General features: G+C 38.9%; 1 protein-coding gene across 8 annotated transcripts in view; it reads left to right on the plus strand.

The window, feature by feature from the left end:
* usp2a (ubiquitin specific peptidase 2a) overlaps positions 1 to 19,364 on the plus strand; it is a 66,162-nt gene extending 46,798 nt beyond the window's left edge. For 5 of the 8 annotated variants that reach the window (XM_005465747.4, XM_005465749.4, XM_005465748.4 and 2 more), the window contains 11 exons: positions 8,639 to 8,689; positions 10,940 to 11,063; positions 11,342 to 11,453; positions 11,545 to 11,655; positions 12,488 to 12,552; positions 12,727 to 12,830; positions 14,931 to 15,011; positions 16,157 to 16,235; positions 16,728 to 16,832; positions 17,228 to 17,348; positions 18,920 to 19,340. In XM_005465747.4, coding sequence (XP_005465804.1) covers positions 8,639 to 8,689; positions 10,940 to 11,063; positions 11,342 to 11,453; positions 11,545 to 11,655; positions 12,488 to 12,552; positions 12,727 to 12,830; positions 14,931 to 15,011; positions 16,157 to 16,235; positions 16,728 to 16,832; positions 17,228 to 17,348; positions 18,920 to 19,004 — 1,038 coding nt within the window. In that variant the 3' untranslated portion in view covers positions 19,005 to 19,340. Of the gene's footprint in view, positions 1 to 8,638; positions 8,690 to 10,939; positions 11,064 to 11,341; positions 11,454 to 11,544; positions 11,656 to 12,487; positions 12,553 to 12,726; positions 12,831 to 14,930; positions 15,012 to 16,156; positions 16,236 to 16,727; positions 16,833 to 17,227; positions 17,349 to 18,919 lie in introns of all 8 variants that reach the window. The other 3 variants (XM_005465750.4, XM_013267527.3, XM_019367694.2) reach the window with 2 other exon arrangements.
* Positions 19,365 to 21,587: the final 2,223 nt, after the last annotated feature.

Below are 21,587 nucleotides of genomic sequence, written 5' to 3' on the forward strand. Positions count from 1 at the left end.
TTAACAGAAATACAATTATGGAGGAGTAATACTTTAAAATGGGAGAAATATTGATACACACACACATACACAGAGCCTAAAGGGAACAGTATTTGTGCCATGGAGTGTTAACAAGAATCTGAGGTTCATATTAGAAAAGCTGCTAAAATCATAAAAGTTTGCAGAATTGTAATAAATGATCAATATGAATTACTGGTCTGTGACAGTGTATTAATTTGTAGGTAAAAAACCATGTTGACTAAGGTGGAATTGAACCCACGACCTTTGGGTTGCAGACCTGTGTCATTACAAACTGTGCCACTGGGAAAGAGAATGAGCGCCTGGAAAACAGGGTGATGAGCAGTCAGAATTAGATCGCGGTGAGAGGCAAAGAGCGCCGTTTTTTGGAGTTACAAAACATCGTGTAACTCAAAAACTAGGTGGACTAGAAGCATAATTCTTGTACTGGGTGAATCAGCGGACTTTGGTGTACTTTGACTGCGATTTTCATTGCTCTTTGTGCATCCGTCGCTGAGATATGACGAGAGAAGAAAGGGCAGACCTCAGATATGATTGGCTGGCTGGGAAGCCGTGCAGGCCCTGATATGTAAATTTGAATGTCTCAGTCCTCAGAGGATTGGCTGCCTGGGGACCTGGCAGAAATATATAGTAATAGTATGATTAAGCATAAATACTAAATTTAGCAGAAATACTGTATTAAGCACAAATCCTATAAAAAGCAGAAATACTATATTAAGCAATATAAATATCCTATAAAAATCCTATAAAAAGCAAAAGTACTGTACTATGATTTGGTAGAAAAACTATAATTAATCAGAAATACTATATTTGGCAGAAATACTATATTTAGCACAAATCTTATAAAATAGCAGAAATAGTATGATTCAGCACAATAGTAATAACTTAAACAGAAAAATTGAAAAAGCAAAACGGACAGCTAAAAAAAAGGTTCAACATGCTAAGGGTCCCTCAAATATACTTGTTAAATGAAAACAATCGGCAAAAAAACATGTAACAGCCACACAATCACAAATATGGACAAATATGGAAACACACATGCACAGAGAGACACACACACAAGATCCAATTCAGTCAACCAGTCTAAATAAATTGAATTTGAATCTTACAATGAGATCATCCCATAAAAAGGCTCTCTCTCTCGCTCTCTCTCTCTGTTACACACACACACACACACACACACAGAGCGACAGAGAAGAAACTTTCTAGGTCAGTCAAGCAGCCTGGGAGCTGCTAAATTTGAATCCACCAATCAGAGCGGCTGTGTACTTTTTCCTGCCAAAACAGGTGCAGCCGTTTTTACACACACAGAGCACAGAGACAGGATTTCTGCAGTGTATTTCTCATAGTGAGGATTCCTCTCAAACAAATGGCCATAATTTCCTAACCGTAGGGGCTAGAACGGTCATTCTTACACCGTTTTGTTCAGAAGACATGGGGGAATCTTCAAGTGTTGACAATTTATCATTAAAATATGAATTATTAAAGATATTTGACTTGTAATGCACCATAACTGAGTAGAGGCGAAGCAAAAACTGCCTTGACCTGCCCTCAAACAATGCTTTCTAACTCTAAATCTATTTGGAGTATCGATATCATTCTTTCACCGTAAGAGACAGCAGGCTTTGGTGAACAGTCATGGAAATTTTCAGGTCTCTGTGGAAATCCATCAAAAAGATATGACGAGAGAAAAAAATTGCCTCATTTCCAGAGTTTGAAATCTGAAGAAATCTGAGCGAAGGACGAATTTCCTACCCTCAAACAAGTGTAACTCATCTCAGAACGGTAATAGGTGAGAAAAAAATTCTTGAATTGTGAGCGTCAGGAGTGTCTGAAGATATATTGGCACAGGCCTCATGTCTTAACTTTGCTTCGTTAAGGAGATATGACGATTCGAAAATGCCTCTCATTACAGAAATCCAGCGGTGATTTTGAACAAACTCTCCATTGACTTTCTATGGAGAGTTTTCCGACTTTGTGTTAGTCTGAGGAGATTTGCCAAAATTCTATAAATCTCACAACAATGATGGTGACATTTTCTGAAAGCCAGCAAAAATACCTACGTTTTGATGTATAATTTGTGGAAGTTGAGTGAAAATTAAGCAAGTAGCAAGAAGTTGTTCGGACATGAAGAGAAGACTGCGAAACCTACAGTGGCACACTGGAAGCCAAGTGCATAGCAACCATAACAACACATGTATTTTCTCAAAAATCACAATTTTGCAACTCAAAACTTTAAGAGGGATAAGATGAAAATGGTAACAGATATGAAAAAGCTGAATCACATATGAATAGCCCAATAATTTGTGAACATTTTAAAGTTTGAATGGAGTTTCTATGTGAAAGTATGAAAAAGTAGTTAAGTTTCAAAAACGAGCAAGTTTTAGCAGAGTTGCGGAAGTTTTCCATTCATTTCAATGGGACAAAAAATTGCATAAAAAGCTTAATATTTTAAAAAGTATAACAGCAAAAAAATACCAAAAGATATAGCACCCATCTCCTGAAATAGCAGAATATTTTAAAATTTGAACGGTGAAAATAGCACAAAAATTGTGGAAGTAGTTAAAGTCCAAAAAACGTACGGAAGCAACTTGAAGAATAAAGTATAAAGAACTAGAAAAATTTGCATTTCCTGCGAAAATGCTGTGTGGATGCCTTAATGCTGAAGTTGCCTGCTGAAAAGCTGAAAAAGTTGAAAACTTGCAAAAAGTTATAGGGCAGTGAAGAAACTGAAAATTCTGCTGAAAACAGGTGAAGAAGCAGAAAATTTTTGCTGAAAAGTGATGAAAAGCCAAAAATTGTACTGAAAGGGGTAAAGATGGAGAAATTTTTGCTGAAAAGTGGTGGGAAAAAAACTTTGCCCTGAGCAGGATTCGAACCTGGCCCTCCTGGTATCAAGGCGGCCACTCAGCTCACTGAGCCAAACTCATTCTGACAAAGAATAGATGGAGAGACTGACAATTTCGCTGAAATGAGCAGAAGCTGCTGAGAATTGTGCTGATAAGAGGTGAAAAGGCTGAAAATTTTGCAGAAAAGAGGTGAATCAGCAGAATTTCTGCTGAAAAGAGGTAAAGAAGCAGAAAGTTGCGCTGAAAAGACATGAATCAGCAGAATTTCTGCTCAAGAGGTTTTTTCTGAAAACAGCTGAGATTTGTGCTGATAAGAGGTGAAAAGGCTGAAAATTTTGCAGAAGAGGTCAATGAGCAGAATTTCTGCTGAAAAGTTTTTTTCTGAAAACAGCAGAAAAAACTGAAAATTTTGCTGAAAGGGGGTGAAGATGCTTAAATTTGTGTTGAAAAGAGTTTAAAAAGTTTAACTGTGAACTGAAAATAAATTGTTGGCACAAGCGGGATTTGAACCCGGGCCTCCCAGTCTGAGAACGGCTGCTCATCTCACTGAGCTAAAGCACAGCTCAAACCGGCAAGGAAAACTAGTGATCCCACGGATAATGTGGCAGAAATGGGCAAAAAATATTGCATAAAAAATTCAATATCTCAAAAAGTATAGAAGTTATGAGCACCAAAAGTCATAGCACCCATTAGCAGAAACAGCAGAATTTTTTAAAGTTTGAACGGTGAAAATCGGGTGAAAACTGAGGGAGTAGTTAACGTCCAAAAAACGTACGGAAGCAACTTGAAAAGAAAATAAAGAATAAAGAGAAACAGGAACTCAATAGTGTGGAAGCCCTTTTAGGGCATCCACACAACTAGAAAGTGCATTTTCTGAAGAAACTGCAGTGTGAATGCTTGAATCTGAATGTATGCACTGAAATGAATTAATTGCTGAATTTTAAGTTAAAAATAAAAATGTTGAATGAGCTGGAAAATACAGAGTTTTTAACCTGAAAACAAAAGTGCTGAACTTTTGAAAGCTGATGTTCACACAGAAGAAGTTGGAAAATAGCTGAAAAGTTTTTAAATTAAAATTTGGAAAACCTAAGAAATGAGAAAAGAAAATTTAGAGCCAGAAAACATCTGAATGAATAGTAAAAGTTCATATTCTTTAAATCACTAAATGACTAAAATGTGATCCCTCCACTTGGATCCACACAGTTTTAAAGGTTTACATCTGTGAGCTTTCACAGACACGCTGTTGGATAGAGAACAACAATAGCTTTGATTTGAGGGTAAAATGATGTCTGTAGAGCAAACACTGTGGACACAGCAGCAGTTGAAAGAGAAGTGTTTAAGATGAATCTTGGCAGAGTGAGAGACAGAGCTCGTTAGGCAGGCAGGTGTGAGCCTGGTTGCTATAGTGACTGCACACAACGGCTCCATACACACGCACACAGACATGCACCTCACTTTTGCTGCTTAAAATGAACAGAAAAGTCAGGCCGAAACAAATTGTTCCCAAATGAAAAGTACACGTCGTATTGACATAATTCTTTCACCGTGAGTGGCAGCAATGTTCAGTCTACCAAATTCTCAGTTTTCATGTCTGTGGAGCTTATTATATCGACGTGGTGACAGTGTAAAGACAGCCTGTACTTCTGGTTTTCAAACGAACCTTCTGAGCCATTTTAACATTAGAGTCTATGGAGGAGTTGGAGGGAGGAGGCTGTGCATTGGTGACATTTATGAAAGAACCATAACACCTAGTAGAATAGTAAACACATTGAATGAAAGAGGACAGCGATGGCTACGTTTTGAGGGTAAAATCATACCTGTAGAGCAAACGCTGCGGACACAGCAGCAGTTTTAAAAAAGATTTTAAGATTAATTTTTTTGCTCCTCTCACTCTAGCAGTTGAGCTGTCTCACTCTAGCCCCAACATTCCGTCCCATACACACCCATTATAAAATCTGAAACGGGTGAAAAAACATCATGAAACTTAAAGTGGAACTGAAGAAAAAGTGTAATAGATATTGAAAAGATAAATACAAGTTGAATGGTTGAATGTCTTGTCTTCGTTTTAACGTTTGAATGGTGGCTCTACGTCAATGTATGTGGAAGTAGATACAGCTTAAAGAGGAGTAAGTTGAAGAAGAATTTGAAGGGTCTCCCCATTGAAATACATGGGAAATTTTTGTTGAAAAAAGTTGAATAATTTTAAAAATATAAATGTTATAAATGAGAAAAATACAAGCAGTCATGTCCAAAAGAAGAGGAATCTAACGGTGTTTGAATGGTTTTTCTAAGTTGAACGGTTTTGAAGGAGTTAGATGCCAAAAAACGTACGGAATAAAATAGAATAAAGATTCGAAGAACAATACTGTGAATGCTTTTCAAGCATTCACACTAAAAATAATAAAACCAACAAGGGGCAGTCTTTAATGGTAAAAGCAAGTTTGAATTGGAAAACAAGATTACGTCAACACATGGGAACATATTTGTTAAAAAATCCTAATTTATGTCTCTAAAATTTAGACTGAAGTGTAGACTAAAGATGAGATGTCTAGAACGCTACGCCTTTGGCTGAAATAACAAGATTAACTGAATAAAACATTACTCATGTGAGAGTAATTTAACTGATAAAATTAGGATAAAAAATTAATAATAAATAAAATTTATTTTTGAAAAAACAAAACAAAAACCTGTAATTCATAAAAACTCATTGATAGAAAAATCCTCATTCATACCTCTGGGATGCAGACTCTTAAAACGGAATATCCAAAATGCTTCTCTTTTTTTCCGGATAAAATTTATATTGCCACCTCTTTGGTTTAGTTTAATGGCTTCAATGCCTAGGAAAAATAATGGTGAATTTGGATGTTTAACATTGAACTGTCTTGCAACAGGGCTGGTTAAATCATTCCTCTTGATCGAACTTCTGTGTTCATTAATTCGATCTTTAAGGGGGCGGGATGTTTCTCCTATATATATTTTATTGCATGCACACTGTATCATGTAGATTACATTTTTAGTTCTGCATGTGATAAAGCCCTTTATGGCAATGGTTTTGTCACCTATAGGGTCTTTGAATGATTTAACATTTTTGGTGTATTGACAATTAATGCATGCCCCACACTTGAAATTACCATGTAGGTTATGGGTTATCAGGGTTTTATCTGGAGTAATAGGGTCCTGGCAAGCTCTAACAAGTCTATCTTTAATATTCCTTCCTCTCCTGTAGGTTATCATTGGTGGTTCTTTAAAGGTACCTAATAAGTTTGGGTCATTCTGAAGGATATGCCAATGTTTTAGAATTATTTCTTTAATTGTTTTGGTTTTTGGCGTAAAGGTTGTGCAGAAGATAAGGTTAGGTATATAAATTTTAAAAATGAGCCGAACAAAACAGTGAGCTCAGGTGACTGATGTCAGTCTGCCGACTCGCTCAGTGCCTAAAAACACAAGTTTACCCACACGTTTTTAGTGAGTGTGTTTTCACAGTGACTATAAACACGATTAGTACAGCAGCACTCTGGTTGATGGAGCATTATGCACAGTGAATTCAGTCCTCCATGTCTTTGTAAAAATGCTTCTGCCTCTTAGCCAAGGGCACCAGTGCATTCCTTATCCACCCCCGTCTTCTTTGTTAGTTCTTCCTCTGGTTACACTATTATATAACCAGTAATCTTATGTAATGAAATTGAACTGCAGCGAGTGATGACATAAGTTCTTTAAAGCATTTCAGACCATTTTAAGATTCTGAAAACATGATAATATGCCGTGCCATCTGCTGCTTAAATGTGTCTGTTTCATAGTTTCCTGCCTAAAGAACAGTGAAAGTTACAGTATGATTTAAACTCGGCGAGGTACAGTGACTTTGCTGTTGTTGATCAGATCTCAGCCATCTGGGAGTGATTACCCAGAGAGGAAGTGGCTGTGAAATCACAAAAACAAGCTTCTGCCTACAGATAATGCTCACCAGGAAATGCCTCCTATATGGCATTCTTAGAGTGACACAGCGCAAGGTCAGATCTTTGTCACATGTCTCAGAGAGTCTCTAGATTCATGAGGATATTATTAAAGTACAAATTCAGCCTCAAACACATCAGCACTGTTGGCGGTCGCAAAGTAGCTCACAATCCCGGCTTATTCAGTAGAAAGACTGCCAGATTAATGGATACATATTCAGTTATGTAAGGATTTTCACCCATTGGATTCAGTTAAAAAAATAATCACATTCTGTGGGTGTGCATGTGTGTGTGGTTCCTCATTGATTGATTTTTTTTTTTACATTTACTAATAAATCTAAATGCCATTTTAACTAATCTAAAAGCAAGAAAACTATTGGAAACAGTCAGCATTGAGCACAGTGTAACAGATGGTATTAAATCTTATCTGTTCAAACTTTAAAGTTCCATGTTCCATGTTAATTGCATTCTTACATTATATTTAAAAATTGCTGAAATGTTTCAAAAATCTACCATGCATAATAGTGCATCCACAAGATGTCAGATTAGCAGGGCTTCAGTCCTTCTGTCCTTAAAGGTTAAAATACACACACACACACACACACACACACACACACACACACACACACACACCTGTCCAGCATTTGGTTACACATTAGTTAAGACACTGCATGACTAGACCACACAGGTTCTGGAGAGAGTGCACCTGGATTATTGCTGTTGTTGGCCTTTGTCTGCTACTCGCGGCTAAAAATCTTTAGCAAAATCAGCTAGCTGAGAGAAGCTGAAGATAAGTTGCTGACTCAAGATTGCATAAATAAACAATTCCAGCAATTAGAGAAGTTTTCAAAGAAAGTGTCTTGATGCATGCTCAGACGATACCCATTGAAAATGCTACATCCAGATGAACAGAATAAACCTTGTGGGCTTTACTTACCTGGTTTTATTTTCAAAATTCTGATACTCTATAATGTATTGCTAAATGCCTATACATAAATGGTAACTTTTAGTTTGAAACTCTTACAGTTACAGCATGTGATGATGGTGTCTAGTGGAAAAAGGACACACCAAAGGATCCTGGCAAATTCCTGTAATGGATCGTTGGACTATTTTAAAAATCTAACATTTCACAACCACCAACCAGTGGAGGCTTTTATTTTTGAGAATTTAACATGTTTTAAATAATATTGGTATTCCAAGAAGGAACCGGACACTTTGGTTATGAAAATTTAACATAAGTGATCCTGAAAACATCCGGTGTATAACTGTGGGCTTTTATTTTCAAAGTCTGACACACACTAAGACTTTCCTGTTAGTCACTATTAAGGCCTTTGCACTGTAAACTGTTCCATTCCATTCTAACCCAGTGCAGACAAAGCTCCACACTAAGCTAGAAGGACTTTGATTGATTTGGTTGAGTAGCGTCATTTCTGAAAACAGCTGGCTGTGACCAATAGTTAACTGGTGTTGTACTTTAATACACTACAAATTATTAATTTAACTGACTAGTATTTCTTATGCAGCATGGACAGTGACACGAGAGATAATGTTGATGCTGGGAATGGGAATCTTCTGTTTGGAGATTCCTGAAAGCTAAACACTGCCAGAAAAAGCTGAACGCTTCAGTTCATTCATTCAAACCACTACATGGAGTGCTCTTCAAGTGTTGTTGCTTCAGGAATAAAATGAAACATTTTAGCACTGTCACTGTCAGTGGTGGTTGGGAGACACCAGCCCTCACTGGTATGATCAAAATACTGTACATAGGATCTGAAAATGGTGTCTTTTTTTAATTTGATATTTATTTATTCATATTTTCAGAATTCAAAGAGCGCCCAAGGCCTGGTGGGACTGAAGAATTTAGGAAACACTGTAAGTACAGCAGCCACGTGCTATACCTCTAATTACATCTGTTGTGAGCCAAACATCTTGAGTGGTATTCCTCTTTTTCTCAACTGATTTGCAATAGCTTTCCAAAAATCCAGTGAGTGTCACTGTGAGCACAGTGTGTTGCGATCTGTTCGGTCTGCCAGGCAACAAGCATAAGGACGACTCCTAAAATAAACTGTGCGCTGTGTTGTGTGCTTGTATACAGTAACCTAATCAAAGAGCTCTGAACTATGGACCAGAGAGATCTCATTCCCTCCCTCTCTGACTGGTTTGTTCTTACCAAGCTGCACATGTGTCACATGGGTATGTGACATGAGACAGTGCTGTGATACTTCTTTGTACCCAGGAGTTACACTGCTGCTTCTCTCACTTTGATTCATCAAGCCTTTAAACATTCATCAAATGACTTCACATTTACAGTGAAAAATCCCTGTCTTACATAATCTGTAGATTTAGCTTTTATTACATGACTGTACACCACCTTTTTTCATAATGATGTGAACAGAGTTCTGGCGAAAACACTTGATTGCCTTTGTTTTATGAACTTGATGATGCTCAAGTCTGAGGAGTAAATCTGAGTTGCTTGGCTTTTCAATAAGACTTGGAACAGTTGTAAAAACAAGCATTTGTAATTACAGGGAGGTTAGCAGATACCCAGCTTTAATGTGCTCACCCAAGGAATTAGTGCACACATCACAAGTCCCAACTTTTTATTCTTACTTTGAGCACACAGAAATCAAACAAGACAGCATATTCTTCAGTGAGCTTTGAGTGTCTATATGGAGATGTTGTTATCTTTATACATGCTAGCTGTTTTTTCATCTAACTCTAGGCAAATAAGCACATCACTCAAAATGTTGAAGTATTCGTTCAAGCTGTTAAGCTGTTTTGTCATCTTTTAACACTGCAAATTGCGCTCAGAAATATATTTTTGTAACATATTGGAACAACATTAGCAATCATTGTTAGACATGATGCAGGGTCCCTGCACATCCTCAGAAAGGCCTAGAATGTCTTAAGTGTGAATTATCTTTTATTAAAACACCTTTAAAAGTCTTCAGCCGTCTTAAGTTCAGATTGCCCAAGACCATTTCTTGTGTGTCATTCCCCCATGCTCCCTCTCTGCTTTCTTGTCTGTCCTGTATCTTATATACTAAAGGGTAAATGGCAAAAATAAATCTTTAGAAGAAGGGCAGCTCTCCTGTTGGTTTGTGGTCATGGGATGCTGCGGGTTTAACCCAAAGACTTTGTATGAAAGTTGGCCTTAGCCTCCAAAATATTCACCCCCTGATCTGTCACAGCTAAATCCATTTCCTGTGCCATTTTCAATGCTGCAGAAATCAATGCTGCTGGACATTGTTACATTATAGTCTATGGGGATTGACTTACAGTTGAGACCAGCATCTGTTGACCAATAAAACAACTGCAACTCTTAGCATGTGTCCACATTGGCTTAATTTTCAGCCATTTAGTAAACAAGAAGGTGCTGCTTGATATAATAGCAAAGTTGAGTCCTGATGATTAAAGCTTGCAGATGTTTCTGGAACAAGCAGCATTGCCTGTCAAAGGTAGATAAAGGATTTTTGAAACTAGTGCTAATATTTGGTGATTTTAAAATGCCATATTCCAATATATATGGCAGTATTTCTTTTCCATTTAGACATGGCAAAAGGATTTCCCTAAATTTGTTATGTGTAGTTATTTATTTACTCATGTACATTCTGCCCGACTGTGGTCAGATCAGCTGTTTGGTGTGAGTGTGGCGTTCCAAACACATGTTGCCAACAGGGAAGTTGCAGAGTGCCCTGTGGTAGACTAACAGTCCAAAGTCAACACTCATAACATGGTTGAAGAGTGTTTCTCCCATCTGTTTTATTTTTTGGCCATTATAAATGTTGATACTATTAGTAGCATATAGCTGGTTTCAGCCAATAATATCAGATAAATTGGTCGGGCTTTCAGGAGTTTGACATTTGGGTGAACAAGGTGGTTGTCTGTTTATATTAACAAATACATTTAGACAGTTTTTCTGTATTAATTTGACCTTATTGCTTATTTTGAACTGACATCAGTGTGTTTGTTGCTTTTGATGTCCATGTCAAGTTTGGTCTTAAATCTTATTAATTATGACTTGAATAGTAATACGCTTAACAGTATTAATTAAGTAAAAGCATAAACTGATTTGATTGTAGCATCTGGAATCAAACCGTTTTCTCTGCTTTGTCCTGGCAGTGTTTCATGAACAGTATCCTGCAGTGTCTCAGCAACACACAAAGCCTGCGAGACTACTGCCTGCACAACTCCCACCGCAGAGACCTTAACAACAACAGCCGCACTAACACAGCCCTCATGGAAGGTGAGAAATATGTCATGCAGGCCCCTTAGAGTCCAAAACAAACTCTCCTCACAGCGGTCCACCAGCAGCACACTCATTCCCCCCTTACCCTCCGCATCTCTGTAAGATTTGCACATTTGACCTGTAAGGATGTTAGAAGATGTAAAAACAAGAGTGTTTTTCTTGGTCTTTTAAGGGTTTGCATGAAAAAGAGTGCTACCTTTGTTTCATTCCACTGTGACACAAGTATTTTACGTCCCAGCATGTGTGAATAACCTTAGCTGCTGCTGTGTTGGTAGAATTTGCCAAGCTGATACAGACCATGTGGACATCATCCAGCAGTGAGGCTGTCAGCCCGTCTGAATTCAAAACACAGATCCAGAGATATGCTCCCAGATTTGTGGGATACAAGTAAGCGTTGTAATCATTTTCTTTTTTGTTTTCTGTTTTTTTGTGACCTCTGGTTGATTTTCGTAGTCCTAACTGTTTTGGTGTATCACAGCCAACAGGATGCTCAGGAGTTCCTGCGCTTCCTCCTGGACGGCCTGCACAACGAGGTCAACAGGGTCACTGTGAGGCCGAGAGGCACTGTGGAGGACTTCGACCACCTGCCGTGAGTAATCAGACCGACACACGTGCGTGTGTACCTGCACTGACTCACACTAACACTGTTTTGAAAAGTGGACTTTGTTAGCTGGAGATGAGGATGTGTTTGAAAGTTTCACAGATGAACAGTACAATTGTTTGTTGTATTTTATTAGCGTTTTTACTCATACATAACCACCCTGAATCACATTACCTTAATAATTCAAAAACATCAGGACCAAATCTCTGAATAGGTTATGTGCAGCGTACAGTATGAAAACAAGCCCCAAACCAAGACAGCACTAATCATTGAGGCCTCATCATTAAGCTTTAATTCAAGGCCATGTGCAATAGTTTCATCTCACATACTGATTTGTTTCCTCTCTGGGGGCCACAAGCACTTAATGCTCCAGTTATTCATTGATATAATTATCAGTTATCTAACCACGGTTTGTTTAAGGGTCAGAGTTAATTCCAGCAACTCCCAGTATTGTCCTAAAAACACATCCTCTTTGCCGCACTGTTAAAAACTGTAGGAAAATATCTGCACACAGCATGAAAAAGTGTTTCACAGGAGGAAGTGTTTCTGTAAAGCATCTTTTTAATCCCCTAAAATGGTTCTTGGACACCTTGGTAGTTAGGATAAATTAGGCCAGGTTCTCTTGTTGCTTTTTGTTATTTTTGAAACCCTTTTACAGTGTCACAACAGCACGGTATGATTTCCCCCATCTTAGCCATTTTCCTAACTCAGCTGCCTGCTGGGGGCTCAGTCACTACATATGTACATGTGTGACTGTATAAGCCTTACACTTCATGTAAGGTTTAAACTTTCTAACTTCTAACTCATACTCCCCCCTCAGAGATGAGGAGAAAGGCAAGAAGATGTGGAGTAAATACCTGGAGCGAGAGGACAGTAAGATAGTAGGTGAGTAAATGGGCTGCAGCTCAGTTTTATTTGTCATTAATGTTTAAATGGGACACGTGAAAATTCACCTTCCACAAACAAGACATAAACAGAACGTGGTTAAATGGAAATGAAAAGGAAGATAAACTTTCGCATCTATTTCTTTGATGTACTCTTCGATCTGTGCTTCTCCAGACCTGTTTGTGGGGCAGCTGAAGAGCTCTTTGACCTGCAGCCACTGTGGTTTCTGCTCCACTGTCTTCGACCCCTTCTGGGATCTCTCTCTGCCTATCGCCAAGGTTAGAGCACAGACTCACAGGTCCAGACAGGTGTCTGTTTGTCCTTCTTACATAACGCGTACCAGAAGGGCAGCAGTGTGTGTGTTTTTTTTTTTTGTTTTTTTTAACTTTTTATTTTGTGCTTTTCCAAATTAACAGTACACGCAGACGAAAGTCTGAAAAGGAACACAAAAACAAAAAACAAAACAAAAAACAAACAAACAAAAAAAGGACCAAAAAAAAACAAAAACAAAAACAAAAACAAAACAAAACAAAAAAACCCAAAAACAAACAAAAAAAAAAACTAAAAGTTATAACATACACCTAATCTGTGGGGGAAAGAGAATAAAGAGTAAATATACGCATATATATAAAGATGGGGCCAGGAAAGCCCAAGTTCCGGTCCTCTCACCGGCAGGTCCGGTTCCATCCACAATCATAACCTATTTGAGTGCAAAGTGGGGAATAGAGGGGCCCCATTCTCTCGGGGCTCAGCCATCCGCCTTATGGGGCTGAATAAGTCTTGTAGGCTATCCATTTTGCCCGCTGTTTTCGATGTTTGTCAGATTTCAGTCTCAGAGTGTAGGTCATTTTCTCCATTACATATATTTCCTCGATTACATCTGTCCATTCTTCCAATTTTAAAGGGTCACTTTTCAACCAGTTTTTTGTTATTACCTTTTTGCTTGACAACAACATAATTTTGAACAAGTATTGGTCCTCCTTTCTTACATTTTCCCATAATCCAAAATACATTACTCGTGCCTCACATGGCACTTCGTACCCCAGCACTCTCTTCATTGTTACTGCAATACTTTCCCAATATGGTTTGATATGTTTACACTTCCAAAACACATGGGAATGATTGGCGTCCCGGTCTCCACATAATCTCCAGCAATGTTGGGGTATTTTCAGCTGCTTACTTTTAATATGGGGAGTAATAAAGAACCTAATCACATTTTTCCAGCCATATTCTCTCCATCGTCTAGAGCTGGTAGAATTATGCTGTGAGAGACATACGGATCGCCAGTCATCCTCTGACAACTCAAGATGTAATTCAGATTCCCACTTTTGTTTGATATATAATGTTTCATTCCTATTCAAATTTTGCAGACCATTATATAATTTCGTTAAAATTCTTGGTGGAAGTTTTTTATATGCGCCTGTTATTATTTCTATTATATGGCTTCCTTCTCTCAAGAGCTTCTTCCTAATTTCTGTATTGTAAAAATGTCTTAATTGAAAGTACCTAAATAAGTCTGATTTTTCCAGTCCAAATTGTTTCTGTAGATTCTCGAAGGATTTGAATGTTTTCCCGTCTATTAATGTGCTCATTGCTGTAATTCCTTTATTGACCCATCTTAAGAATGTACTATCCCATTGTCCACTTTGGAATTTTTGAGAGTATGCAGGCCAAATCAGTAGTTTACAGTCTTCTATAATTCTATATTTCTTCACTATAATCCACCAGAGTTTAATAGTGAATTCAGTAATGAGATTTACGTTCGTAGGCTGTATAGTTTCCTCTCCCAATCTTGCTTGTGGATCACATGATGAGCAATAATTTATCTCTATACACTTCCATTTTGAGGTGTAATCCGGTGAGCACCAGTAAACAATATATCTCAGTTGGGCTGCATAAAAATATTCCTTGAAATTTGGGAGGGCAAGTCCTCCTTTTTCTTTTCTTAATTGGAGTGTTTTAAATCTTATTCTTGGCTTTACCCCTTTCCAAATGAATCTACTAACTAATTTATCCCATCTAACAAATTGTGCATCTGGTATATGGACTGGCAATGAAGTGAATAGATACAGTAGTCGAGGAAGCACACTCATTTTTATTGCCTCTATTCTTGAACTAAGGTCCATGACAAGGGGAGCCCATTTAGTCAAATCTTTTTGAATTGTATTACTTATCTTTACATAATTTGCCTCGTATAGTGTACTTATTGTGCAGTGTGTGTGTTTTATGATGATTTGCACTAAATATTGAAATCTCTTCCGTCAACACTTCCTCTTTCCACAGCTCCTAATATGAGCTACTTCATTTCTTTCCTGTCTCTATTTGTTTTTGCTTTGTGTGTGTGAATGTAATGTGAATGCATCTGTGTTTGTGCTCAGAAGGGCTATGGTGAGGTGAGTCTGATGGACTGCATGCGACTCTTCACCAAAGAAGACGTCCTTGATGGGGATGAAAAGCCGGTAGGTGTTCATTGCTTGCACTGACAAAAATAACTTATGGTAATCACCACTTTGACTTCATACTTTTCCTATCCAGTGTTGAGTTAGCACAGCTAACACAGAACATGAGATTTGTGTTGTATTTGTGCGTATTTGTGGTTATAAGAGTTGATATTGTTTACTTTATAATTAAGCTAATTTCAGCCCCTTTTTTGTTCTTAGACGATGACAGAATTGCATGATTCACAGTTCAAAATAATCTCTATTAACATATACAGGGCTTGTTGCTGCCCTTCACTCAGTTGAGTTGATCCTCTGTCTGAAACAAGCTGCTTTAGTTCCTGTCCTTTTAAGGCCACCCTTTCACTTCTATATTATTGGCTGCCCCTCGCCTGGCTTTCACAAAAAGAAGCTATTAAAAGAAGCCATAAGACTTCCTCCTGAACTTGCAATTGTAGGATTTCCAAAAACAAACTGCAAACCTAGTATTCAATTCAATTTTATTTTTACAGTGCCAAATCACAACAACAGTTGCCTCAAGGTACTTTATATTGTAAGGTAGACCATACAATATATATACAAGTAAAAAACACAATTCTTAAAACAAATTCATACTTTGATGCACAAAGTGCACAAAAATATGTTTACATCTGAATAAAGATGCTGTCATAAATGACAGTAGAACTGTTTTTACAAATGTAAATGTGTTGTTGGTCATGTTTAATGTGAGCATCCAGCAGTCTGACAGGACAAATATAAAAATAATAATTTGAAGAGTTTCTGAAGAAACTCTTCAAATTCATGTAATTAGAGGAGTTACACCGCCCTACAAAGGCAGAGCAAAGTAACTGCAGAGGCAGCAAAGTTAGGAAAACTGGTTTGGAATTTTCTTGTTCAACAACAAACTGTAAAACACTTATAAAGTAATTCAATTTAAAGGCTTTCTTTCCCAGAAAATCCTTCCCACAGAACTTACACAGCATCTAAAAGGGAAACTATCTGTAAACTGCAGTTTGTTTTATGCTCAGTACAAATGTAAGCTGCACATAGATGGTCAGAGATAGTTTAGACTGAGTGAGTAACTTGTGCTTTTTATCTTGTGTGGTGGTTCCTCTACGATTCCTGTTCTTAAACACTGACTGATCTTATTCTGTTTCTTCTCACAGACGTGCTACAGATGTAAAGCCAGGAGGAGATGCACTAAAAAGTTCACAATACAGAAATTCCCCAAGATTTTAGTGCTGCGTATCCTTTGCTTTGGACAACAGAATGTGACACTACTGTGTTCTATTAAACACCTGCTGTGATGCTGTACTGAGGCATGTGGGGTAGCTGAATGCTTTATTGAGATTTTATGACTTACTGCTTTGTATTCTGTTCTACTGAATTGCAAAAAGTGTTTTTCTAGTAATTAGCTGACTGCAGTAAGAGCTTCTGACATAGCTGCAATAGAAAAGTGCTGTGAACAGTTAGCAGCAGACAGCCCTGCCATGCAGGCAGGAAGCTGTCATGTGTATAAGCCCAACAGTATAATTAAGTGAGTGAGTGCTGACGGCGCACATGATCAGATGTTTTAGTGAGCTGCTAATTGGCTGTTATGAATTTGTCAAGTCACTGAGGTAATGGATGTGTTATTCGGTGGAGTGAAGGCGTTCCGAGTAGTCATGTTGAATGTTGGCTTGATGTACAGTTTGCTGTATGCAGAGCGGCTGTTCCTTGACTCCCTTTCCTCTAAAGACCTTAAGCGCTTCTCTGAGGCACGAAGAACCAGCAAACTGTCCACATTTGTTAACTTCCCCATGAAGGATCTTGACCTGCGGGAGTTTGCCTCTGAAAACAGCAGTAAGTAATGAACTTGTACTCGCCACGAGCGGACTGTCACAGAACGCTATGTTCACACTAAATGTAGAACTTTTCTCTTTGGCTCACAGTGAAGTTTATTCAGTGTTTAGGTGTGAGCTAGTGGAGATATCTGCCTTTGTGCTGTGAGGCAGCAGTTCAAGCCACTGCCCCAGATCTACAACATTAAAAAAATAGTTTCTACATGAAACTATTCTCCATTCAAAATTTTTTTTTCTAGTTACATTATACTTTAATGGAGTATAATGGAACTAGATGGCCCCGTATTAAAGTCATGGCCCATTGTGGTGAGCAATCACTACAGGCTAGTGAGACAATATGTAGATTTGATTTTAGGGTGAACTGTCCCTTTAAACATGTGTTTTGTCGCCTTGCAGTAAATGCAGTGTACAACCTATACGCAGTGTCCAACCACTCAGGCACCACTATGGGCGGCCACTACACAGCCTACTGTCGCAATCCCAGCTCGGGAGAATGGTACACGTTCAATGACTCCAGGTAGATTTGCCACAAATCACACACACACACACACTTAGTGTTACTATGACAGTTCACTGTTCGTGTAGAAGATCATAGGAGCTGTGTGAAGAAGTCAGCTCGTTGATAATGATAATTTTACAGGCTGTTATTGCTCTCACAAGCACACAAACACCCCCTGCTTAAGATAACAGAGTTGAGGAGTAATAGTAAGAGTTGCGGGTGCTATCTGCTTTGCTCAGCATCCCGTTCGTCACTCCAGGCTGTTTCCTGCTGCGCTGCACTCATTCATAACCTTCCACGGTGCCTCTTACTCAACACTGTCGTTAGGTCTGATGCTGGTTCTCCATCACTCTTTGGGGGTTGTACCCTGATGACTACACATAACTCACGCTGTTCTGTGTGTGTGTTTGGGAGTGTACAGCATGCACGCTGGCACTGAAACCATTTGATAGCTTCATGAAAGATAAATGAATTGATGATGATTCTGAAAGTTACTCCAGTATGGAAACAAAGCAAATTAGATTAACTAAGTGAATTTGTTTCCTTTACTTCCTCATACACCAGCATGCATACAGTATATACACATATGCATTACTGCAAAGTAAGATTAACCCTGTGAAGCCACCATCCATAAAGAGGCAGTGAATCGTTAGTGTCGTTTGCTTTTCTACCCGTGTGTGTCTGCTTTGTTCTGACATTACATCTGAAACTGAGCTGTACACGTTGGAGCTGATAAATCTTGAACAACAGTAACTTTTACTGAAACAGAAGACAGAGCTGACTGAGTGCACACACATGATTTCAAGCTCAGAAAACAAGAACGCTCATAGATTTCGACACTGTTCCACATTGCTGCATCAGCATAATGAGCAAGCTAGAAACAATTACAACTGTGTTACATTTAACAGTACTGTATTCTACACTCACACAACTAAACAGATGTTTAAGGGAAGGCGTATGTCAGGCTGCAGCGTTGATTTAATGCTCTCCTATAAATCAAGCATCAAAGTCGTGCCTGGAAGGCATACATCATTTGTTACACATCCTCCTGGCATCAGCACTAGCCAACAGAATTAATCCATTTGGAAACCATGTTAGCACGTGGTCTCCCTCAGACTTCACATCTCATCTCAAAATCACCAAATTCAGACATTCTGCTTTTAATACGGTGCTCACACACAAATGTGGCTCAGGTGGAGCTTCCAGCTAACTCAGTAATTACATTCAAAGTCTGGGTTGGATGTTTTAGCCAGCAGTGTGTGACTGAAGTAGCAACTATAGTGCCTGACAGCTTCATTCCCTTCGTGCACTAACTTTCAGTTTGACTTTTTATCTCATTTATCATGTTGTAACTTCTATTAGAGTAAGATAGAAGTTACACTCTATGGCATCCTACTGAATACTAATTGCTCAAACAGACTGCGATTATAGTTAATATCTGTAAAGACACGCTAACTCACTCAGAGGATGATGAGATAATCTTTGCTTGAATAAAATATATAAATGATACGTTATAATCAAGTGTTCAATGGCTCAATTTTATTTTATTTATATACTTTATATACTCTCCTCTCTTGCTTTCCTTTCAGAGTAACGCCAATGTCCTCCAGCCAAGTGCGCAGCAGCGACGCCTACGTCTTGTTCTACGAGCTGGCTTGCTCCTCGCGGATGTGAAGCGTCGTAGAGGAGGGCAGGCCACAGCACCACTCTGACTCACAGACAGACACTGGACGGATGGACACGCAACACATGAGAGTGCTGTTGGAGCCTGGCCTGTTTGGAAATTTTAAGTGGACATACATTACATGGCTCACACAAACACACACACACACATCACTTCGCAGAGATTGCTGGATGGGGGGACAGGCTGGAAACCACTGGCTTTTTTAATTCTGCTCTCCGTTTGTACTCCCACATGTTGCTGGTTGTGGGTGGATGTGCGTTTACTCTGTGTATGTGTGCGTGTGTGTGTGTTTGACAGAGGGCAATAATCCCATCTGATTGAACCAACCAGGTGACTCAGTCTCCATCTCAGAAGCCCCTCTCTATGCACTGCAAACTGAATTCTGGTCCTGACCACGCCTTTCCTTCTTCTTCGTCTTCTCTTTGTGATCTTCTTGTTTGCCTCAAACCATTAAAACTGAGACGACGCAGTTTATTTAATTTTTTTTCTTGCTTTCTTTCATCACGTTTTTCTGCTTTGAATTCATGTTGGTGAGGGGGGGGTTATTGATGGTTTTTGGGGCGGAGTGGGGGTTAGCAGAGGCCCCTAGCATCGTTACCATCCTGGACTGTGGATGTACTGTGTTTAGAGCATGACTGTAACTGGACTGGTCATGGTTACGGGAAGCTTGCAGCCCAGCGGCCTGCTTGGTTTACCCTCCCACAACCCTGCAGCACTCCCAGGTCTCTGTTAGCATCTCCTTCACTCTCCTGTTTTTCTTTTGTCCTCTAAAAGTGGTTGGGAGGGTCGGTGGCACTGTGAGTGTGAAATGTTACAGAGAAGAAGTCTGCCTCTTACTCGTGTTTTATTTCATTTGTTTCTCCCACGTGTGGCTCCTACTGATGTTTTAAAAGTGCTGTGAACGGATGAGTGCACGGTCCGCTAAGGATCGGCTACAGATTAATAATACAGACGATAATGGTAATAATCAACATTGTCAGTATGGGGTCTTTTCTTCCTCTCTTGTTTCATGCCATTGAACAACATGGAAAGAATGTTTTAAAAACACTATATCTGTTTATTTTTATATCCTGATGCAATATAGAGAATGTACTATTCAATGGTGCTGAAAATGACCCGTAACTGTTTTCAGTTGGTTTATTTACCAGGTTTCAAGAGAGAAAAAAAAGTCATTATTTATGCTTACAGGTGATAATGTGATGAGTCACACTTTTTAACGATGGCAGTCAAACACATGACTATATATATATATATATATATATATATATATATATATATATGTATGAATAAAAGTGAGCGCAACAGTACTTTTACTTTGTGTCTTTGTCTTTTTTTGGTCTCTGCTAGAGAGTCTGCAGCTGCCTGACACTGGTCTGATAGTTAAGACAGAGATAGCTACCATAAAGTTTGTTGTTCCCAAAGAGAACATTTGTTCTAGTCACTACCAGTACGGCCATTATAACCAGCACATTAAGCAGGTAAAATAAGTTTGCTAAGTAAATACATTTCTAAAGGTGCTACTGACATGAAATTCTCACCAGATGTTGGTAACAACCCATCCAATCCACACATGCAAAGAAAACAAACCGTAGATGTCCATAAATTATGTGTAATAATGAGAAATGGGAACAGGGAAAAAGTATTGAACACGGGGAAGTGCAGAAAGTCATGACAGCTGCTGAAATCTATCAGTAATTAGAAAGCAACCCTGCCACTTGGTGGAAATTGATATCAGCTAGTTCAGTCCCAGCTGATGCATTACAAAACAGTGTCATACAAGCAACATCTCATGATGGGTAAAACCAGTGAGCTCCCTCAAGACCTTCACAACATTATTCTTGCAAAACATACAGATGGCATTGGTTCCAGAAGGATTTCTAAACTACTGAAGGTTCCAGTGAGCAGTGTGCTTCCCACGCCAGATTTCAGACAGAGGAGTGAAAATGATCAGAATCAGAAATCCTGGAACCTTCAGGATTTGAAGACAGAATCACATTTAGAAATGCATGTGACTGGTTTCTCCATACAGTAGGCGTCTTGAAGCTGGCATCACCAACAAAGGCTTTTGTATGGAGTATTAAATACATTCAGTAAGCATGTTCAATACTTATTTACCTTCAGTACATGAAAGCACAACAAATCACAATTTAGTAACACAAATCACTGATCGAGTGACCTGCACACTGCAGCATTAACTGAATAGAATAGTTATGTCTATAACTTCTGTTCCCTGAAGGAGAGGAACGAGGTACAACACATAAGTATGGGACATCACACCCTCGCGTGTCCTGGCTGAAGAAACCTTTATTCACGCCTTTAAGGCAGATGACGTGTGATGACGCGCACGGCCCCGCCTGCACATATAGCCGCTGTCATCACAGTCATCCCTCAGTTCAATAGCCGCTCTTCACCGAGCCAAACTGCTCAGTGGGGCCACCTTGTGTTGTACCTCGTTCCTCTCCTTCAGGGAACAGAAGTTATAGACATAACTATTCGTTCCCTTTCAGTCGATTCACTCGGTACAACACATAAGTATGGGACATATATACACGCCCAGCAGAGCAGCCACCGAA

The sequence above is a fragment of the Oreochromis niloticus genome, linkage group LG14 (assembly GCF_001858045.2).
Source record: "Oreochromis niloticus isolate F11D_XX linkage group LG14, O_niloticus_UMD_NMBU, whole genome shotgun sequence".
Lineage (NCBI taxonomy): Eukaryota > Metazoa > Chordata > Actinopteri > Cichliformes > Cichlidae > Oreochromis > Oreochromis niloticus.